Genomic DNA, 23,489 nt, shown 5'->3' with positions numbered 1-23,489 from the left:
CAACTGATGGGAAAAGATTTTGAAAGAACCTATCATGCACGATGTCTGGAATAAATGGTATGCATAAGGTATTACCTGGTCTTGGTCTTGTGGCAGATCCACTAGCAAAATCTCCAGACCTAAAAATGTAAAGTAATAATGAAGTGTTTACATTTTAGAAAATAATTACAGTTAACTTATTCTTAACAGTATAACAACTTATAAGAAGCAAAAAAAAACAGTATATTTCAATAAATTACCATTTTTCTACTTGGCTATCCTCACAATCATACCTAGCAAACAAAAAGAACCTTTCTAAATCAGTACTGCCATCATACAAACTGTACTGATCTCTGATCTCCTCATTAACTTTGTTCAAGAATTCTTTCAATGGTTATTTCTGGGGGATTTCAATGCTCCGATTGATTACAGGGCTTTTAAAATCACTGTAGACCTGCTTTATGCATTGGAAAGCTTCGGTCATAGTACTTCCACTGCTACCAATAAGTTCATTGGATTCATCTTGGTCCAGAGATCAGAGACTTGGTGGTGGAGCCTATTTCCTCATAGACCTAAGTTCATTTCAGGTGACCCTCCCCAGTTCACTTTCTCAAAAGGCAGCTGGTCAAGTGCAGGAATTTAAGAGTTAATAATATGGACTTCATGCGACCATTCCTTGACAAGCTACTTGGTGCAGATGATTCCAGTTCACTAAACAGTGATATGGTTTCCATATTTCTGGGCTATGGTTTGACAGGATCCCTAAGATGAGGTTAATGTGCAGGCTAGGGCAGAGACTGGTATGATGATTGGATAGGTCACACAATATCAAGTATGTGCTTATTTTGGGTAAGCACTGTTCTCGGTACCAAAGAGAGAGCTCTCAGAAAAATGCTACATTTGCATATAAAGAAGTCTGCTGCAACAAACTCATCTAGTTCTTCTATTTTTGGTTGATGGGCTGCATAGCCTGGTCTGTTTGATCATCCATATGTTTTTTTTTTTACTGAGAAGAATGTGAAGTAATGACATGATTTCTATACAAAAGATTTCCTTAAGGCAGTCCTTTCTATAAGAGTTGGCCAAATGACATTGTTGGTTATGTGAGATGAGTGATTCAGACTTATGCTGGACTAAATTTGATTATACAGACTACAACAAGCTCATGGATGTAGTTTCAGCTATGTGTCTGACTTCTTGCATTTCACGTTTTAGCCCTATGAAGCTGGTAAAATCATACGTCAGTTTGCTAGGACAAATTATTCTCCAGATTATTGATTCCTTACTCATGACTGGGGTATTTCATTCTGCATTAAAAGAGGCATAAATTATCCCAATCATCAAGAAGCTATCTTTGGATGCCATCCATCTAAAGAATTATCACCCTGTCTTAATTAAACCATCCATCTGTCAGCTTGATTATTGGGAAAATGATCTACACATTGTTGTACTCATTTTTGACATCCCTTGGCTTAATAAATCCTTGTCAGTTAAACTTTAGATCAAAACATAGCAGAGACAGCCTCCAATAGAGTGGTTTATTACCTCATGATTGTGAGGGGAATCAGTATAAATATTCCATCTTGGTCCTACCTGATCACTCATTTGCTTTTGATAGAGTTTGCTACTGGATCCTTAATAAACATTTCAGACCATATTTTGAGTTATCAAATACTGTCCTTGTGTGGTTTCCCTCTTACTTCTCAGAACATATTGAGAGGTCTATAGTTTACATTTATCAGTTTACCTCAGAGCTTGAGTTTTGTTTCTCTTTTATTCACCAATGAATGCTGTTACTTTGGGAGGTCATTTCAAGAAGAGGTGTTTTTTGTAAGAGACATGATGATAGTACAGCTGTGTAAGTAAACTTATAAGATTAGATGTTTGAATCATCACTGCTGGAGTAGCCTTAGCTATATGGGTTATATCCTACCAAGGATATACCAAGCCAGCTCCCTTCCAAGCCTTCAGGGCACCTTCCAAGTGCTCAAACTGCAGTCAGCTTGAGCCGAAGTAACTAAAAACACAGGTTTAGGTACCAAGTCCTTCAGTGCTTCCATAGCAACAGAGTGGGGGAGGCCTAAGCCCTGAAAGAACAACATTAGGAACAACAAAAATATGTATAAACAACAAACCAAAAATAACGGAGATGGAAGGAGTTAAGCACTCTGATCATTTGAACATCTACTGTTAAGGTAAGTTCAACTTACACAGCTGTACTATGTTCTTCATATTAATCAATGATGCAGTAGCTTTAGCTATATGGGTAGATTACCCTAACTAATTATATTTGGGAGGTGGAAGGGTCCAGGACCCCCTTGAGAGTAATCCTAGCATAGTGTGATTCAGACTTGGAGAAGGAATCCAGCTTATAGTATTTTGTAAAAGTATGTGCAGAGGACCAAATTGCTGATACTATAATACTTCTAGAATCCAACCATTTCCAAAAAGCCATAGATGGAGCCAAAGCCCTGGTAGAGTTGGCCTTGACTGCACCTGGAACAGTTTTCTTGTGGTGAGTATAACAAAGGGTATTAGCCTTAGATATCCATTAGGAAATGGGCTACTTTGACACAGATTGCCCTTCTTAACTTCACAAAAAATGAACAAGTGATCCAAAGATCTGAAAGATTTAGTGCTGTCAGTACAGCAAGTGAGTTGTGGACATCCAAGGTATGGAGTGTTCTTTCTCCATCCCTCAGAAAGAAAATGGGGATATGGATAGTTTGGGTAAAAATAAACTTAAATACCATTTTGAACATAAAAGAAGTATTAGTTCTCAAAGAAACCCTCTCTCTAAGGAAAATGAAATAGGGTTGACAAGCATTAATTGCTTGCAACTCAGCTACCCTTCTTACAGAGGTCAGAGAAATCAGTAAAACTGTCTTCCATGTCAAGAAACTGAAGTCAAACAGATTAGCTGGTTCAAATGGAGCAAGTGTTAGCTTCTCTAACACTAAATTAAGATCCCAAGGAGGCACCACAGATTCTCTTAGAGGCTTCTTATGGGAAACCCCTTTCAAAAACATTTTGACATGAGAATGCCCTGAAAGAGGAAGATCCATGGACAAGCTGAAACAGCCGATATAAGAACCATGATGGAGGAGTAAGAAAGACCATAGGATGGTAACTCATACAACTATTGTAAAACAAGAGCACAGCTAACCTTGAATGAGTGTTGGTTTTGTTGTTGGCACCAACTAGAAAACTCTTTCCATTTGCTAAGATATGATTTTTAGTAGCAGGCTTTCTTTCCATTAGTACCTGCTGCACAACCTCAGTAAACTGGTGTGTAAAAGGAATTAAGACCTTATCATCTGGGTAGTAAACTGAAGTAGAGTGGTGATAGGGTGCACTCCCTGCTTTTGTATAAGTTGATCCAGTCTGTGTTCAAGCTTGCAGCAATTGTCCTTGGCCATTTCTAAAAGAAGGGAGAACTACTGTTGCCTGGGGGAGAAGGGCGGCACCACAATGATCTTGGGGGATTCCTTCTGAATCTTCAGAAATATCCTGGATATCAGTGGGAAAGGTAGAAAAGCATACAAGAACATCCGTGTCCACGGTAAAGAAAAGGCAATTGTATTTCAGGCCTTTTTTCATGGAGTCCTGGAGCAGACTCTTGCCAGCTGATTGTTCAGAGAGGAGAAAAATAAGTCTGCTTGAGAAATTCTCTGCAATGGACTGAATTTTAGAAGACCCCCTGATCTAGTTTCCATTTGTGAGGGTCTACTCTTGTCCTTCTCAGCTTGTCTGCCACACAGTTTTGCTCTGATGGAATGTAGAATGAATGAAGAGTGAGATTGTGCTGTGAAGCTATATCCCAAGCAAACATGGCTAGCCTGCAAAAGGGGTATGACCTGATTCCCCTTTGCTTGTTGATGTACCACATGACTGTGGTATTGACTGTAATAACTTGAACAGGTCCAAAAGATCAAAGACGATTCAGTGAGTTGAGTGACTTGATCAGAGCAAGCATCTTTTTTATATTTATGTGCTTGTGTCTGTCTTTGGTGTACCAAACACATTGTACTTTCATGCCTCCTGAAGCTGTTCCCCAAGCAAAGTCTGAGGTGTCTGTGGTGACTGACTACTTTGGAGCAGGGAGGGAGAAGGAAGGGGAGACCTAGATTTAGTGAAATTTGCTATCTCCACCATGTCAGTTTTCTTCTGACAACCCATAGCAATGGGAATTGAAAAAACAAAGGATGTTGGTGGTGTGACCAAAGAGACTTCAGATTCTGTTGTATAGCTATTCAAATATATTTCTATTTTTTTGGAAGAATATCTTTGTATGGATTTGTCTAGCAGACACCCCAGGAACAAAATCCTATGTGAGGGAGTCAAAAAAAGACTTTTGAATATTCTCTTAAAATCCAAGCTTGTGTAAGAGATCTCTCACCCAAGTGAAAGATTCCTGACACTTTGAAGAGTCTGCAAAGATAAGCAAGTCATCTATATATGGAACATCCTGTAACCTGCAATGACCTATAACTGTAGCTAGACACTTTATGAACACTCTTGGTGCAGTGGATAGTCCAAAGAGTTAGGTGCAAAACACGCAAACCTTAAGAAACACCTGAAGTCATGATGAATAGGGATTTGACTATAAGCATATTTTAAATATAGTTTTAACAGAAAACTTGAATGAGGAAGAAGAGATAACAGGTTGTGAAGTGACATCATTTTGAACTTGGGCTCTATTAGGAACAGGTTTAGGAAAGAAAGATCCAGAACTGGTCTCCAAGCATTTTCTTTCTTTGGCATTAAAACATGCATGAATAAAAACCTTTCCCCACCTGTAAAGGCGGAATTGGTTCATTCCCTGGGACAGCATGCAATGAAGGACAAGCAGCAATAAAACCGTCTGGTCTGGTCTGGTGGATAAGGGATTACCTCCTGAAAAGGGGGCATTTCTCCCACTGCCATTTGTAACCTTCATGAATGATCTTCACAACCAATTTGCTATCAAGGAGAAAAGTTGACATTCAGACTTTCTGGAAGGGGAATGATGCTGCCATGGGGTGGGAAACAAGATCCCTTAAATAGTCATTCTGACTTGCTGGACTGCCCTTGGTTTTGGGTGGATCCAGAATTCATTTTGAACTCCCTTGCCATTTCTTCTTAAACACCTGTTTACATGCATTTTGTTGAGACTGTTTTTTTTTTCTTTTTTAAGCAAAATGGGATGAGGAGTTAGACAATCCCTTAGAAATTTTGGAAAGAAGTGCTGAAAAATCTTAGAAATTCCCTGCATCAGCTTACCACTTTTGTCTCAATCTTTGATGACTTCTACAGCAGAGGGGCAAAAAGCTAAATCTCTATCAAAGGAGAATTTAAAATCTCATTTTTATCATCATCTGGGAGGTTATGAGAATGCAGCCAAGAAATCATCCTCAACACACTACCAATGGCCATAGCCTTGGAAGAAGTATTAATTGAGTCATACACACACTGTAAACAAAAAGTAGTGACTGGTACAATAGAAGAAACTAAATTATTTAAATAATATTTTTCCTCACAAGAAGAAACTAGAGGCAAAACATTCATAATACTTTCACAATTAGTCAGAAAAAAGTTTAACATATGAGCCTCACAATTCAAAGTGCTGAAAATCAAAGCTGCAGAAGCATAGACTTTTTTCCCCCCATACTTATCAATAATCGTTCCATCCCTTTCAGAGTTAGTAGGTTTGGAATTAATTTTAAGTTATGTACTCACCATAACTAGGCATCTGTGTTGTCCATTTTCATTCTTCCTCACTAATGAGTTCAGATCCAATCCTCAGATCAGACTCGGCCCCATACTACAGACTTTTGCTCCAACTCTTGAGCTCCTCCCTCTACCCACAATGCCCCACTCCATCCAAATTATCTCAGATCAAGTTTGTTGCTTTATCCCCCAATAACAGACAAGGAAAAGAAAACAGAAGTTATGTACTCACCATAATGTTCCATCTGAGTAGGTAACTTCATTTGTCAGCAATCTGTGGGTATCGGATCCAACCTGGATCTGAGCTGGCAGCTTTCCAAGCTAAAGATCCAAGCTCTCAGCTCCTCTCCCTTACCCATAATACCCTGCTACCTCCCTCCAGTTCTCAGATTGAGTTTGCCAATTTATCAAGCAACAACAGCCAAACATACTCGAAAAGAGAAACGCTAACCTGATGCGTAACAGAAGGAAGACATTCCGTCATGACTATGACCACGAAACAGGTTAGGGGGAAGGAGGGGGGTTAGCTGCTGACAAATTAAGTTACCTACTCAGATGGAACGTTATGGTGATTACATAACTTTTTTATCTGAAGTAGTTAACTTCATTTGATCAGCAACCTGTGAGACAGAGTCTCCAGCTACCAAAAAACTTGGGAGGTCCTCAAGGAAGAATATTCTGGAGCACTGCTTATAGTGTGAAATGAAGGTACGAGAAAAGGCCCAAGTAGCCGCTGAACAGATGTCATCTAAGGGAACTCTTGACCAAAATGCTGCAGAGGTAGCCATAGAACGGGCAGAGTGAGCATGAACCCCCAAGGGTTCTGGCCGACCGGAAGCTTTATACGCATGTAAGATGCAGTGGGATATCCATCTAGCTAAGGTAACATTCATAACTGGCTTGCCTAAGGACAGCTTAGCAAAGGAAACAAAAAGTTGCTCTGATTTGCTAGGAGCAGCCATCCTGTGCAAATAAAATCGCAATTGTCTATGCACATCTAACAAGTGCAGTCTGTATTCCCCTTTGTTTTGAAAGTTGGGGAAGAAAACAGGCAAATTGATGGCTTGATTGATATTGGCCTCAGAGGCCACTTTAAGCAAGAATAAAGGATTAGTCCTGAGAGATACTCTGTCCTTATGGAAGACCAGATACGGGGGTTTTGTACAAAGGACTTGAAGTTCAGATACCCTTCTGGCTGAAGTAATTGCAATCAAGAAGGCAGTTTTCCAAGATAAGAATTTTAAGTCAACAGAAGATGCAGGTTCAAAAGGTGGACCAGTTAGAGCCTGAAGAACTAAAGTTAAGTCCCATGGAGGAACCGCATTCTTGACAAGAGGTCTTAAAAGAAAGGTGCCTTTCAAGAAGGTCTTGCATATCTTAGAGGAAGCCAAGGGTCCAAGGTTGTCCCCGATGTGGAAATGAGAAAGGGCTGCCATCTGAACCTTCACAGTAGAAGAAATGACCCCTTGATGAAAAATGTGGGACATAAATTCAAGAACTGCTGGAATGGGAGCCGTAAAAGGGTCCAAATCCCTATGTTTGGCCCAGATGGAAAAACGCTTCCATTTACTCTTGTAGATCTTCCTGGTAGAGGGCTTATGTGCCACTACCAGGATAGATTTACGGGAGACGAGATACCGGGAGTCCTAGCCACTAATGGAACTGGATCAACCAAGCCGTGAGCTTGAGGTCATCCAGATTCGGAGTACACAATCCCGAAGGATGAGAAATCAGATCCGGAATGGGATCTAAGATCCAAGGAGGAGCTATGATGTGAGACCGCAGATACGGGAGCCAGATCTGACGAGGCCAGAATGGGGCTATGAGGATTATTTTGCTCCCCAACCGACGAGCTTTCTGCAGAAATTTCATCATTAGTGGGTGAGGAGGATAAGCATAAAGAAGACCGGGTAGCCAAGCATGAACTAGACCGTCTCTGGGGCTCTCTCCCAGTGGGGGAATTAGTGCGAAAAATTTGCTGCACTTTGCATTTGAAGGAGACACGAAGAGATCGCAGCAAGGCTGACCCCATCTGAGGAAGGTCTGTTTTGCTACTAAGGGGTTCAGAGACCACTCGTTAGGTGTGAGGATAGAACGACTCAGCTTGTCCGCTAGAATGTTGGGCCGACCCGGAATGTGCGTTGTTATCAGAAAACGGTTGGTGGAAATCGCCCATTCCCAAACTCTCATGGCCTCTCGACAAAGAGGGTAAGACCTGGTTCCTCCCTGTTTGTTGATGTACCAGACCACCACCATGTTGTCTGTCTGATTGCAATAGTCCTTGGAGGAAGAAAGTCCTGAAGGGCTTGCAATGCTAAAAGCACCACCCTCATCTCCAGAACATTGATATGCAGAACGGTCTCTATAGGGGTGCACGTGCCTTTGACGGTTCTGCCCATGCAATGCCCCCCCACCCAAGGCGAGAAGCGTCCGTGGTTACCGTGGCTTGGGGTTGAGGCATCACGAATGGTCTCCCTTCACGAAGCTCTCGGGAATGAAGCCACCAAAGGAGGGAGTCCCTGCAAACCCTGCTTAGAGGAATTGGTGAATCCAATGGATGTAGGAGAAGGGACCACTGGACCTGAAAGGTCTATTGAAGGACTCTCATGTGCAAACAGGCAAGAGGTGAAAGGCTGATGGCTGCCGCCATGGATCCTAGGGTTCTCAGGACTAATTCCGCTGGTGGGGCTGGGGACTGTAGAAGCGTTATTATATGAAGTGACAAGATGTGTAGCCTGTCCGCTGTCAGAAAGGCTTTGGACAGAAATGTGTCTATCCTGGCCCCTATGAAATCCAGAACCTGAACAGGATGAAGAGATGACTTCCTGAAATTTATGGCAATGCCTAGGTGATGGGCCAAGAGTAAAGAATAATCCCTGGCAGAACAGAGTAGATGCCTGGTGGGAGTGATGAGGAGCCAGTCATCCAGGTACGGAAAGACCTGAATTCCCTAAAGTCTCAGGTGGGCCGCCACAACTGCCATGACCTTGGTGAACACCTTGGGGGCTGTGGTGAGGCCAAACGGGAGGACCCTGAACTGATAATGACAGGCCCCCAGCCGAAAGCGGAGAAACCTCCTGGATCGCCTGTCCATGAGAATGTGGTGGTACGCATCCTTGAGGTCTGTGGAGCACATCCAGTCATTCTCCTGCAGAATGGGGAGAACAGACTGTGGAGTGACCATCTGGAATTTCTCTTTGGCAATGAACAGGTTCAATGTTGACAGGTCGAGAATTGGCCTTAAGTCCCCTGTCTTTTTTGGCACCAAAAATAACCTGGAGTAATTGCCCGACCCGGACTGCTCTGGGGGGACGTGTGGATGGCCCTTTTTTCTAGTAACTTCTTTATTTTTGAAGCCGCAGCCTCCCTCTGATTGAGTGGGACATCGGGGAGGCACTTCCCTAGCGGGGGAAGATTCATGAATGGGATAGAGTAACCTCTGGATATTATTCGGAGCACCCAGCGATATGTAGTAATGGACTCCCAACTTGCTAGATGCTCTGAAAAATGCCCCCTGTCTGCCTCCAGAGAGGAGCAGTCGGGCAACCCCTCAGGGCTGCTGTGCTGGTCAGACGGAAAAGGGTTCTCTCGACCCGAAATTCTTCGGACCCCCTCTGCCTCTGGGCCGGCATCCACTTTGTCCTCCACTGTCTCTGAAGGACGAAGGGTCCAGAGCGGGACGGGACTGCTGAGACTTCCGGAATCACATCTTCTTTTGTCCTCTCTGGTTCCTTGAGAAAGACCTTTGAGGAGCTGAGAAGCAGATTCTGATGGCAGACAGCGTCTTCCCGTCTTTTTCTCTCTGGAGTAGCGTGTCATGGACGGTTTTGCTGAACAGCGTAGAACCATCAAAGGGAGCATTTGTTTAGGACACCTTGAAGTGTTCCACAAAGACGGAGCCAGGTGTGGTGCCGCAAGGCAACCCCTGCTCCACTGGCTCTAACCGCCCCCTCCGTGGCGTGGGAGAGAAGCCACATAGAAGTGTTAGATATTGACTTTAGAGTGGCCAAGCAAGCCGAGAAGGTTCATTTGTCCTTGGCCACCATGGACTCTGGGGGAGACCCATCGTACTCTTTTATCAGATCCCGCTGAAGCCTAATGACATGTGCCAGGTAATTCAGTGCCCTTATGGAATAGGTGGCTGAAGCAAACAACCGCTTTCCAATGCGGTCCATCGTCCAAGACTCCTTATCAGGAGGATGGACGGAGGAACGTTCTTGTGCCAGTTCCTTCATGGTGGCAGCCACCACCACCATGGCATCTACCAGGGAACCTTTATTCCATGCCGGCTTGTCTGAAGGGGGACTAAGGATTTTATCCGGTCTCCTAGGGATTGGCTCCACAGTGTCCGGCTCCTTCCAAGCCATGGTAGTAATCAGGTCTACCAGGGGGTCGGCCGGGGGGAACACCCAAGAGGTAGACGGGCCTGCGTCCAACACCTCCAGAAACACAGACTCATCCAAGGAAGGTTTCTGGGCTGACCACCCCCCTCTAATGTGCAGCATCTCCATAATGTCTCCAAAGGAGACGTCCTCAGGGGGGTGACCTGGGGGAACCTTCCACTTCCTCTAGGTCTGTGTCCTCCATGAGGGACTCGGGGGAGTCAAAGTGCCTCCTCTTACACTTTCGTTTGTGAGGGACCTCCTAGGCAGGACTGTCCAAGGAGGGCTCACCAATGGGGTCATGTTCCTTTATGGGAACTAACTGAGGTGCAGACGCAGGCTGTCCCTGGGGCTGGACAATGGAAGACAGGCCCATATACGAGGGAATGAAGAGTGGATCCGTAGCACGGACCGGGGACTTCGAACTCCTTGACAGCACCCTCTCCACCACTTTAAAGGCCAAAGGTGAACCACTCTCCCCGGGCTCCGAGAGTAGTCCCCTTGGCTCCGATGTGAGGACAGGTGCCGGAGCCAATGCAATCGGACCCGAAAGGGAAGTGTGCTCTGACAGCAATGGAGCCGAAGACACACTCACCCCTGCGGATCTGAAGCTCTGCTCTCTGCTCCGAGAGCTCGGGTCCAAAAGATGATCCAATAAACTCGAGGGTAAGGCCGGCATTGAAGTAGCAACTACTATCGGTGCCGACTCCCCGGCTCCGAGACTACTTGGATCCGACGTCTCCTGATAGTGGATCAGAGAAGGAGTGATGGGTACAAAAAAAGGGGCCAAGCTCCCCCCTGGGGGGGGGGAGGCAGGAGCACTCCCATCTGCATCTGGGCCTGCAGGAATCAACGCATCATCCGGTCCATATCTGCGTCAGAAAGACTCCTAGTAGACCTAGAAGAAGTTACCAAGGCAGGCCGGGAAGGCCACCTAGACGACCTCGAAGGTGACCGGGACTCCTCCAGCTCCAGAGAGAAGCATGGGGAACAGAGCTGAGAAGGGGAAGACCTGGAAACCCTCATGGGGGAACAAATCAGTTTAGTCGGCGGGGCTGAAGGGGCTGATTCGGCCCGCCGCTTGTGACTCTTGTGCCTATCTCTCTCTTTTTCCCTCTCTCTATGCCTCTTCTCTTTCTTAGAAGAGGCCCCTCTCCCTGAGAAACAGCGGGAGGTTGAGTCCCAGCCAGGGAAAGGGGAGCTGAAGGCTGGACAGTCGCAGCTGCGGCTGGCGCCACTGAGGGAGAGGAGGAAGAAGAATCCGTGGGCAAGAGTCCCGCCAGGATTAGCTTGTTCCTCCTGTCCTTCAGAGCCCGGGGGTTAAAGGCCGAGCAAATCTGGCAGCCCAATGTTAAATGGGCTACCCCAGGCAGAGAACGCACTGAGTGTGGCCATCCGCTGGGGACAGCTTATGACCACACTCAGCACATTTTGAAAAAATGGCCTTAGGGCCCTCGGCCATAACACTCAAGCACACACCCTAACACACACAGTAAGGGGAAGGGAAACACTAAATTACCACTAAAAAGAATCAAAAAATTATTTAACTTAACTAAGGGTCTACAACACACACACACACACACACACACAAACGCACACACACACACACACACACACACACACACACACACACACACACACACACACACACACACACACACACACACACACACACACACACACACACACACACACACACACACACACACACACACCACTATAAATTTTGCAGAAAATCCCCCAAATTCCTCTCACCGAAAATGCCAAGAGCTCATCCCTTATGCTTTAAAAAGCCGCGGCAAACAAGATCTGAGGACTGGAAGGAGGTAGCAGGGTATTATGTGTAAGGGGGAGGAGCTGAGAGCTCGGATCTTTAGCTTGGAAAGCTGCCGGCTCGGATCCAGGTCGGATCCGATACCCACAGGTTGCTGATCAAATTAAGTTAACTACTTCAGATTATAAGATAGAAATGATAGGGTTCAAACTTGGAACTGTAGGTTCCAAATCCAATAGATCTTTCCAGAAAAAGAAATGGTGGGGGATGGATGGGAGGGAAGTTGAGGAAGACTGAAAATGGATAACACAGATGCCTAGTTACAGTGAGTATACAACTTATAAATCTGATGTTGTACTTTTCATTCTTCCTCACTAATGGGATAGAGCTCCCAGATATGTTCAGCTTGGGTGGCCCTCATGGAAGGATATTCCAGAGTACTACCAAACCAAAAGAGGCTCTATTTCTAGATATGATGTCTAATTTGTAATGTGAGACAAAGGTATGAGCCTTGGACCATGTGGCTGCTGCACAAATGTCATCAACAGATATTCTTGACCAAAAGCAGATGATGTAGCCATAGATCTAGATGAATGAGCTTGGGATTGATTTTGGCAAAGCCATACCTTTTTGGGAGTAAATCCATGAGATGCAGTCTGTAATCCACTTAGCTAGTGTGACTTTAGACACTGACTGACTTAGGCGACTTGGAGAGAATGATACAAAAAGCAGGCCCGACTTTCTAAATTATTTTGTCCTGTAAAGGTAAAAACATAACTGCCTGTGTACGTCAAGGAGGTGTAGCATGTACTCTCCTTTATTTGCAAAATTTGGCAAGAAAACTGGCAAGTGAATGTATTAGTTAATGTTATTTTCAGAGGTTGCCTTAGGTAAAAAGGAAGGGTTAGTCTGTAGAGAAACCCCATCTTTGTGGAAAATAATGTAAGGAACTTTTGCCAAAAGATCTTGGAGTTCAGAATTTCTTTCAGCCAAAGCAATAGCTACCAAGAAAGCTGTCTTTGATGGCAGAAATTTTAGGTCAGATTTACCTGAAGGTTCAAAGGGTTTTTGTGTCAGACCTTTGAGTACTACAGTAAGATCCCAAGGAGGTGTGGAATCCTTTATTGGCGGCCTTAGTAGAAAAATGCCTTTCATAAAAGCTTTACATAATCAAGAAGTTATAGAAAACAATCTATTTCCTGCTTGAAAATCTGAAATTATTGCCAACTGAAGTTTAATTGTAGAGAAACTAGCACCATTTTTGAAAAGAGTCATCAAAAACTGAAGAATAGTCTAAATTGGAGCAGATGAGGGATCTATGTCCTTATCTGATGCCCAAATAGGTTCATAGGTTCATAGGTTCATAGGTTCATAGATTAGTACTAAGCTATCTGCCCTTGCGAGCCATTTTAAGCTTAGCCAATTATCCCTTGTGAGACTCAAACTATGCACCTTGTGCTTGTAAGGCAAGCACCTTAACCTTTAGGCCACCCTCCCTAGCCCTTTTCCACTTGTTTCTATAAACCTTTTTGGTAGAATCCTTTTGAGAAGTCAAAATAATGTCTTGGATTGGGGAAGAAAGCTTGGACTGTCTAACTATTACTAGAAGTGGAAAAAACATGCGGTCAGCTTGAGGGCCTGAATGTTGGGGGGAGGGGGTTGAATCCCTAATGGGTGAGAGAGGAGATCCTAAGTGGGATCAGGAGCTACTCTGATAACACCACGTAAAGCTGATTCTCTACTTGTAACAGTTATTCGAGGCTTTATCAGTTTATTGCCATCTAAGGTTTTGGCCTTTCATATATGTCTCAGCAAAGGGTACTTTAGATCTCAACTCATCTTTTAAAATGTGTTCATGGATCCTTATGAGAACCTACTTCAAAATCATATGATATCCAAGCTAGAAAAGGCCTGGCAGAGTTTCTAAACAATTACTTATAACCCTCAGCATTGTCTGGCTTTGGACTGCCAAACCACAAGCAATTATTTTCTAATATTCTGAGTTTGCAAACAATTTCCAAAATGCTCAATGCCTGTTCAAATATTGCTGATGTTTTTAACTATGATAATAATTGTCCTGTGACAAATGTGAAGACATGTAAAGCAACAGGAATAAGGGACAGCAGTTACCCCCCCCCCCTCCACTCAGATACTTTAATGCATATAAGGTGATTCCATCCCCGCCAACCACAACAACCCCCATATACATCTCAAGTATCTTGTTCAATCAGGCTGACTGCTATCCCCCTCAACCACTTGTTACATCATTTAAATATCCTTTTTCAAAGATATGATCTAAAGAAATCTGTCTTATGATGATATCATACATCATACTGGGAAATAAATGATCAAGGAATCCTTAAAATGGTTGATCTTTTCATTTGTTTTGGATACTTAAAGCAGATTCAGTATACAGCACTTTTTAACATAGAATATTGCAGATGAAGTACACAGCACTTTTTAACATGGAATATTTGGTCACTATCATTCATCATTTTGCAGCTAAAACATTATTTTTGGCATATCCCACTAACATTCCTTGTTACTGCTGGAGGGCAACACTGGTACCCCTCCAGGCTTGGAGAGCACCAGAACCAAGGATTTCTCCACTCAAGGTGACTCTCATAGTTTTGTGTGTGTGTGTGTGTATATATATATATATATATATATATATATATATATATAAACCTTCCAGTCTATGTTGAATCTGTAATCACTATACTTCAAAGATTGGTAATACTTAAAGTATGTGCTATAATCTATTTCTAAGTTTTTTCTCTCACGTTTCTGACCTTTCATCCCTTGGCTTCAGCTGAAAAGGGACCTTGTATGATCCAGTCAGACCTTCTTGGAAATCAAATACATATAAATAAATAAGTTAATAAATATGCTATATTCCATCAGTAGCTCATATGATGGGGATCCATGTTCTGGCTTTGTCATGTCTTGGCTACTGTTAAACTCTATGTCTTGGGCTTTCTGTTGGTAATAAGTCCTACCAGCAGTGGTTTAAGAATTCTCCAGCTGGGTTGCTGATTGTCACAGCTCATATATGTCATATTAGAAACTTGCACTGGGACCTAGATTACCATATATAACTTTGCTGAGCACTACTGCTTGGGCATTTGGACAAGTGCAGGGGTAGGTATTGAGACTCAATAAACCTTTATAGGAAATTCTTTGTTTTCATCTTCCATTTATGTAAATGACTTAGTACCCAATCAGTTCTCTGCTGACCGATGGCTTTCAGAGAAAAAAATGTTAGTTATACTGCACCTAGGTACAGCACTACGAAGTCCTCTATTTAAATGTAGATTTTCAAGCAATACGATGCTCGCTGCTGGATGTCATTTTCATGACACTTTAAGTACTGATTGCCATACCACTTCTCCCACTGGCCAGAAACCAAAGTGATCAGCCCTTCCCAGTAACACAATATTTCTTCTTCTTAACTCTAATCCTATTAAAACTACACAGCACACACGTCCCTTCAAAGCACACATCCAGTCTTCCTCTTGTACTCTTAAGTGATCAAAATAAATTTTCAGGAATTCAGTAAAACAGTAAGGAAATATGAACAGAAATATTCATAGGAGTCTAAACCACAGGCAATACTAAGATTCCATTTGATAATAAAGAGAAGGAACATTTGTCTTAGACCTTACAGAGCTCAACAAAACCTGTTGGAGGGATAGGTTTTTCTCCCAGAGGCTGCCCTGTCTCTGGAATAGACTTCCTATACATGTTAAACATAGTTTCTCACTTACCCCCTTCAAGCGCAACCTTGATGAGTGGATGGTAAACCACAAATTTGTCCCAGGGGTTCCATTTTTGTCCCTCATTGACAGGGGTGACAGGTGCTGACCCATGTTTCTTTTTTGGGGATAAACTCTTGGCTAAGCTTGTAAGGTCCCCAGGGCCATTATCCTAATAACCTCCTATAATCACTTCAAGTACACTGCAAGAAACTAAAACAATTCATGAAAACATTCTGATACATGTCAAATGAAACGTATTTACTTGCTATAGTGATGTGTAGGACTAGGCCCATCTTGCTCTACCTCTGACATGCTAGACCTGAAGGACATAAGCAGCTTGACTCCTGAAAGTCTTCCAGGCCAACAAATGCCTCCATTTTTAACCACAGTCATGCAGACAAAACCCATCTTCAGATCTCTGTTACCCTACAAAAGGCAAAACTAAAAGGATAAGAAACTAAGTAACTCTTAGAAACAAGAACCTTCCTTATTCCCTAGCAGAGAGAAAGAGTGAGAGTTCAAAGAAGCAGGTAGACTGTGTCCAACACATCTATTATTATGGTAAGTACATAACTTTCATATGTGAATGCACTTGTCTATCTTCTGTACCTCTAGGACAGAGACCTAAACAAACATATTGCTAGGTGCCTGTTCAAAGGATTGCTTTTAAGGTAGTACCTCCAAGACAAATCATGGAAGCAGATCCATAATCTACAAATTTCTCACAGGCATAGTGGAGACACAAACTAATCCTGAACAGTAATATGACAAGACAGGACGGGCAACTCCAGTCACAGAGATTAAGATCATGTCTTCCTTGAACCAAAGTTAAGAGAAGCCAAGTGTCTAGAAGAAATAAGGACACTTTCCAACATGTAGGGTAGAATTAGCAGAAAGCAGCTCCAAATCAGATAACCGATGAACCAGTGAAGACCACCCAAAGAGAGCAATACCGTCATAACCCACACAAACTAGGTCTCAGGAGGCATGAAGTACTGAGCCAACATCTAGATCTTTCAAAAAGAAAGTTGGGCCCGGTAAATCAGTACAGACACAACCACAAGGTAGACCCAAAAATTGTACAGTACTCTGGCAGATTAAAAACTATCTGAAGTCCAAAAAAGGCAAAGCCCTAGGTCTATGACAGAGTTCCTACAGGGTTTAGAGGGATTTAATAGCTACACAGACAAAAATAATCCCAGTGGAGATAGGCCAAGAACAGCCTATTATTGGCAAGGCAGCATAATCAGCCTGAAGTCCCTAAAAGGTAACATATAGCCAAGGGAAAGAAACTGCCAAGCTAATGATGAATGGCTATCAAAGCACAAGAAATTGCAAGATCCAGTTGCATGACCAAAATATAGTCAGTCTCAGATGCTGTAAAGTGGGGTAAAACTCAAATTCCAGAAGAAGGGATTAAGGCACAGCTTAATCTGAAAGAGCAAGGCATAGTTCAAGGAAAAACTACTCCACCAACAGTACGGCAGAAGCAAGACAATGAGGACTGGCATCCAAAGGCTATCAAGAAGAGAGTCTAGTTGTGTATGGTACCAGCCAAAAGGGAAAAAAAATCCTGAATTACGAGAAAGATGCAGTGTAAGTCACAATGGGAAACACTCTCCAGAAGTTCCTGATTGGCCAAAAAATAGTGCCAAAGGACCCTAACAAACTTGAAAGGATATATTAGGGACAGGGTGCAAAGTGTGTACTAAATGCCTTGGTTTTCTGTCTGGTAACAGAGATAAGGGAACGCAGACTAACTAGATGAAGAAGGAATGCTGGTACCCTATGTACAGAGAGACTAGGAGGCCAAATGTAACAGTCTAGAAAAAGACCCATAAATCAAGGTCTGAATCTGACTCCAAGCTGAGATTTGCCAAATGATAACAAGATGACAAAATGAAGGCCAGAAACACTCCCTGCTCAAATGGTCTAGACTAATGCTAATGAAGGGAAAATAAATAGAATGCTAATAAAAATGTATACTTCGAGAGAAGTCAATCTCCTAAGGTAATACACCCATGTCCCCTTGTATCTGAAAGGGAGGAGGCTCGAATGTCATGGAGTTCAAGAAAACAGAATGTCACCTTAGCCCAGAGGCAGACATAGCTAGCATTTTAAGACTGTCCAAGCAGATGAAGACATAAGACACCTTAAAAAATTGAAATTAAACTGTTCTAAAGATAATAAAAAAGTAAAAATATTGAGCTACACTTAAAGAAATCCCGATCACTCAGAGCCACACGTTCCAGGGATCTAAACCTTGTCATCACAATAAACAAAACATGCTGGAGGGATAGGTTCCTGACTCAGAGACTCCCCAGACTCTAGAATAGATTGCCCATACATGTCAAGCAGAGTGCCTCTTTGGCCCTCTTCAAAAGGAACATTGACGATAGAATGGGAGAAAGGGAATTCACCCCAGGAATCATGTCAGTCGTCCTGCTAGACAGGGGTCCAGGGAAGTAAATAGTGTTGGAAGAAATAGCCAAGGAATTGTTATGGCTAGGCTTGTATAGGCCCTAGGGCTGATAGCCTAGTACCAACCTATGAACAGGATACTTACTAAAGGATAATGATAAAGGCAGGGACTGAAACCTGTTCAGATGTCCACTGGAAAGAAGAGCATGTGACCCAGGCAATGAGAGAACTATAACCTGAGAATCTGACTCTGGAGGGGAGATATCAGTAGTCATAAGGATAAGCCCTCTAGTGACTTGTTGGACTGAGGAAGCAGAAGCTAGTCTTTCAAAGTCAGAGTCACTGCCCACCAAAGAGCCTCCTTCATGTGACCACATGTATGGGTAATCAGTTCAATAAATAGCTTCAGAAAGGATCACAACCAGAAGAGTTCCAAACAAAAAGTCAGAAGATGTTCTGAGGGAACCCAAGAAACATTTCATGATCTATGTAAAAAAGGCTCAGCTTTGTGGAAAATCAGACTGCACACACAGGAAAAACTGCAAAAACGGGACAAAATTGCAAATGTAAGTTGTCAAAACTTTTTCAGATGATATAAGAATGTCATTTGGTCTTGATAAATGTGCAAATGCAATCTTTAAAGCAGGAAAACTGCAGTACCAAGAAAACATCAGTTTGGGAAAGAATATGATATAAAGGAACTTGAGCAAGAGGGAGTGTATAAATATTTGGGAATTGATGAAGGATCAACAATAAAACATGAACCAATGTGAATAAAACTTTGTAAGGAATACTTTAGAAGACTTAAATTAATCCCGAAAACAGCATTGACATCTAGGAACAAAATTCAAGCTATAAACCAATTTGCTCTTCCTGTCGTAACTTACAGTTTTGGAGTGACTGACTGGCTCCAAAACATGTTGGATAGATTAGACAGGAAAACAAGAAAGATGCTTCATGCTCACCAAATGATTTGTAAAAATCAGTGCATACCAAAATTATATATTCCCCGTTTTGAAGGAGGGATGGGTCTCTTTGAAACTGATTACATGTATATATTTGTAATTGTGGGACTGCACACATCTGCTGACCTCACAACACCCAAACATAGTGAAAGTTTTCAAACATGAGGAGAATACATCTAAAGTAACTTCTCTCCTTAATCTAGCAGAAGCATATCAGCATCAAGTAGGAACAGAAATCAAACCAGAAGTAGATAAAAATCAGGCAGCAGCTGAATGTGCGAAAAAAAAACAAAAGAAGCAATATAAGGTGAAGGACCAGATGAGAAGGCAAGAAATGTGGAAAATGCATAAATATAGTTGCAAGTATAGAAAACTTCTGGAAGAACCTCATGGTGATCAGGATCAAACACAGGGATGGTTAAGGAGAGGCGAATTCAAACCAAGAGATGAAAGGTTAATATTGGCGGCACAAGAGAGTGGGTTACGTACATGCCGATTTAGGTTGATTTACAAAGTCCATTGAACATGTGGGAGAAACAGACAAATGTAGGTTTTGTAAAACAGAATTGGAAACAGTTGCACACCTCATTACTGGCTGTGACATACTAATGGCAGAAAGACTGTATATTGAAAAGTATAATAATGTGGCAAGACTGTTGCACTGTGGACTGTGCAAACATTATGGTATTGAAGTGGCTGAAAAACACTGGAAACATGAGCCACAAAGCATCATAGAAAATGATGAAGTCTACTTATACATATATTGAAAGGCAGAGACACCCAGGAGGTGGAAGGTCGGGATCCAAACTCATCCAGGAATACCGACTCATCCTCGGAAGGGCTTAGGGAAGTCCAGTTCCCCCTCTGCCTAAGCATCTCAAGGATGTCTGAGAAGGAGACATCTTCAGAGGGGGATCTTGAGGACCCTTCTGAATCCTCTAAGTCGGTATCTGATGTGACAGACTCAGGGGAGTCAACATGCTTCCTCTTGCATTTCCTCTTACGAGGTGGCTACTCTGAATGATCAGGGGAGGCCTCGGAAGAGGAAGATACACCCAAAAGGATGTCCTGGAGCGCTGGATCCCCACACTTGGGGTCTGGAAGAGGGGCAGCGGCTGACGCAGGCACCATAGGGGGAGGAGCAGAAGGGGTCGATCGTGGGACTGACTCGGGGGCCAGTACACTCCTCATCACCTCAAAGATGTCCCTGCCTGGATGCTGAGAGGGCTCCGGTTCCGAAGAAACCAGAATACCTCTCTGCACTGAGGGGGGCGGCTCTGAGGCAGATGTGGGAGCCGAGCTCACCTGAGCTGAAGCCCCGAGGGGGAGAGCGGGGTCGGACAAGGTTCCAATGCCACTCGCCCTCTCGGAGCCAACGAGAGAGTCCCGGCACCCAGATCCCTCCAGGGATGGTACCATGGAAGGGATCTGAGCCAACGACGGAACCGAAGGAGAAGGTATCGGAGCCAATGGTTCCATGACTCGAACCCCAACAAACTCCAGCTCCGAGCTCAAAGGATGAGTCAGAGGAGGAATATCTACAGACATGGACAGAGCCGACACCTGATGAGGGGGGCTGGACAACATTTTGGCTAGGGCCTGCGATTTTAGCAGCCTACTGACCACTCTTTCCAAGTCATGGTACGAAAGTCTTGACGACCGAGAAGAGTGGGATGAGCGATGACTACGCTCCGACTGGAGCAGATGTGATCTTGGAGCTGAACGTATCAACTCCAGAGAAGGAGACCTGGATCTTTTTTGACTCTCAGACGGCTCCAAGGAACGTGTCAGAGCCGACTGGGAGGGAGGAGCTTCAGTTCCAGCCTGAGCCAAGATGGATGATATAGCTTCACCCAACGACGGCTCTGAACTGGGAGCCGAAGGTTTAGGTGGCCTGGAAGATTTCACGGGCTGAGCCTTAGCCGGTGAATCTTGGGGCTTAAGCAAACCCCTCAGGATCAACTTGTTTTTGCGCTCCTGCAGGATTCTTGGACTGAAAGCATGGCAAATCGAGCAAGAGTCCTGCAGGTACATGGCGCCCAGACAATAAACACAAGAAGTGTGACCATCTGTCAGAGACATCTTCTGATAGCATGAGTCACACTTCTTGAATCCGAACAGCTTAGGATCCTTGGACATTCTGAAGGAAAACCAAGGAACAAAGAAGCACACACACAAAAGTTAAGGTAACTAACCACTAAAAAATTACACACTACAGTTACCACAACCAAAATCTACAAGCAAGGTATATATATATATATATATATATATATATATATATATATATATATATATATATATATATATATATATATATATATATATATATGATATATATCCTTTAATATATATATATATATATAATGATATATATGTCTACATATATATATATATATATCTATATATATATATACATATATATATATATATATATATATATATATATATCTATATACACATATATATATATATATATATATATATATATATACACATATATATACATATACATATATATATATATATACACACATATATATATATATATATATATATATATATATATATATATATATATATCTGTACTACTACAATACAAAAAACTATAGTTAACTGTGACTAAACAACTAACAGTGATAATAAAGACATTTTTTTTTTTTTTTTTAAGAGGAAGTAGATAGAGAGAAAAGGTTATCCTCTAACTTAAACGGAAAACACTTCTGTGGTAAGGAAAGGGAGAGAAGGGGGAGGGGAAACTCTCTAATATAAACGAGTTTCTGAGGAGAAGTAACAATGATTAGGAAGAAACTAGCTACAATACAACAGTTTTATCTAACGACTAATTCTACACTAAAAATGAGAGTTTTATGACAGGAAAAAAACAATAATAATAAAGTTTTATATGACTTGAGCCAGTAGAACAGCCTCGCAGCAGAAGCGGCAAACGAGATCTGGATATCTAGCGCCAGGTATCATGGGATATAGGGGGCCACGAGCCAGTAAGCAGCTCTCGAGCTTTTGAAGATGGCCGAGTCGGAACCCAACCAGCAAGAAAGAAGACGAGATAGACAACTTAACATCTACAGTTATCCAGCATCTACCAATCCCCACGGGTGCCAGTTAACTGAGAGTTTACTGTATATGGAACAAAGTATCACCCATTGTTACATAAAGCTATGAATGAATGCTGTAAAAAGGTGATAAATCTAAGTACGGCATGGAGAGATTACAAAAAAAAAAAAAAAAAAGGCATTCAACAGCATCCAACATTTATGGATTACAGAATTCATACAGATGCATAAGACAAACCCAACACTGGTCAGTTATATAGCAATGGCCATGAAACAGTGACAAACCAGCTTGCTCTGAGTCATGATAAAAGGTGAAAAAAATAAATAGGGGATATTCTAGGGTGATTCTTTGTCAGACTGCCATTTTTGCCTTGTCCTCAACTCATTAAGCTGTTTAATAGTCTAGCCTATGTTTACAGCTTAATTTCCTGTAACCAGCCTTGTTCAAAGACATTTCATCTACTTTTTTGGATGATTTAAAATTATACAGTTGAACAGAAAAAAGCACAACTACAAGTGATTAACATTTTGCCAGATAATATAAGAATGACAGTTGGTCTTGATAAATATGCAAAAGCACCATTTGCAAGTGGAAAACTGCAGCAACAAGAAAATAGCAAACTAGAACAGGAATGTGAGTTAAAGACACTTGAAAAGGAGAAGGAATATAAATATTTCAGAAGAGATAATGAGTCAACAAACAAACAAACATGAACAAATGACAGCTAAGTTTATTTATGAATATTTCAGAAGCCAAAACTAACAACTGAAATAAGTGAAACTGCCTTGACATCAAGGAATAAAGTTCAAGCTATAAATCAAGTTGCTCTTCCCATTCCAACTTATATCTTTGGTTTGATTGACTTACACCAAACAGCACTGAATCAGTTGGACAAGAAAACAATAAAAATGCTTCATGCTTAACAAATATATATAAAAAAAAATGCCCAGCAAGATTGTATACATACCTTGGTCCTAAGGAGGCATGGGCCTCCTTGATATTGACTACATCTATAAGTCTGCATACTAGGCCCACATCTATATTTGTTGACCTCATCAGTTCCAAACACTGTGAAATTCTAAAGTGTGAAGTAAAGACGTCTAAGATTACATCTTTGCTTAGTTAAGCAGAAGCATTTAGAAAAGGAATGAGAATGTAAATCAAACCAGAAGTATAACAGAATCAAACAGCAACTGAAAATGCCAAACAACAAAGGGATATAAAGAAATGCTCAAAAGAAAAGGAAAGAACACTGGAAACCCACAAATATTGTGGCCACTATAAAGAACTCCTAGATCAACCACATGCTAACCAACATATGACACAGGAACAGTTAAGGAGAGCTGAAATTAAACCAAAAGACGAATGGCTAATGATAGTGGCCCACGTGGGCTATGTACACACTGGTTTACAAGGTCTATAAAAAAGT

At 42.3% G+C, this 23,489-nt stretch overlaps 1 protein-coding gene across 1 annotated transcript in view; it reads right to left on the bottom strand.

Annotated features, from left to right (window-relative positions):
• Positions 1–23,489, bottom strand: part of NEK10 (NIMA related kinase 10) — a 3,576,599-nt gene that overhangs the window by 507,645 nt on the left and 3,045,465 nt on the right. Inside the window, exon 32 of the mRNA XM_044064761.1 lies at positions 76–119. Within this exon, the coding sequence (XP_043920696.1) occupies positions 76–119 (44 nt within the window). The remainder of the gene's footprint in view (positions 1–75; positions 120–23,489) is intronic.

The sequence above is a fragment of the Protopterus annectens genome, chromosome 3.part0 (assembly GCF_019279795.1).
Source record: "Protopterus annectens isolate FY-2018-M chromosome 3.part0, PAN1.0, whole genome shotgun sequence".
NCBI classification, from domain to species: Eukaryota; Metazoa; Chordata; order Ceratodontiformes; family Protopteridae; genus Protopterus; species Protopterus annectens.
Note: the sequence above shows the minus strand (reverse complement) of the source record. Positions and strands in the feature narration are given on the sequence as shown.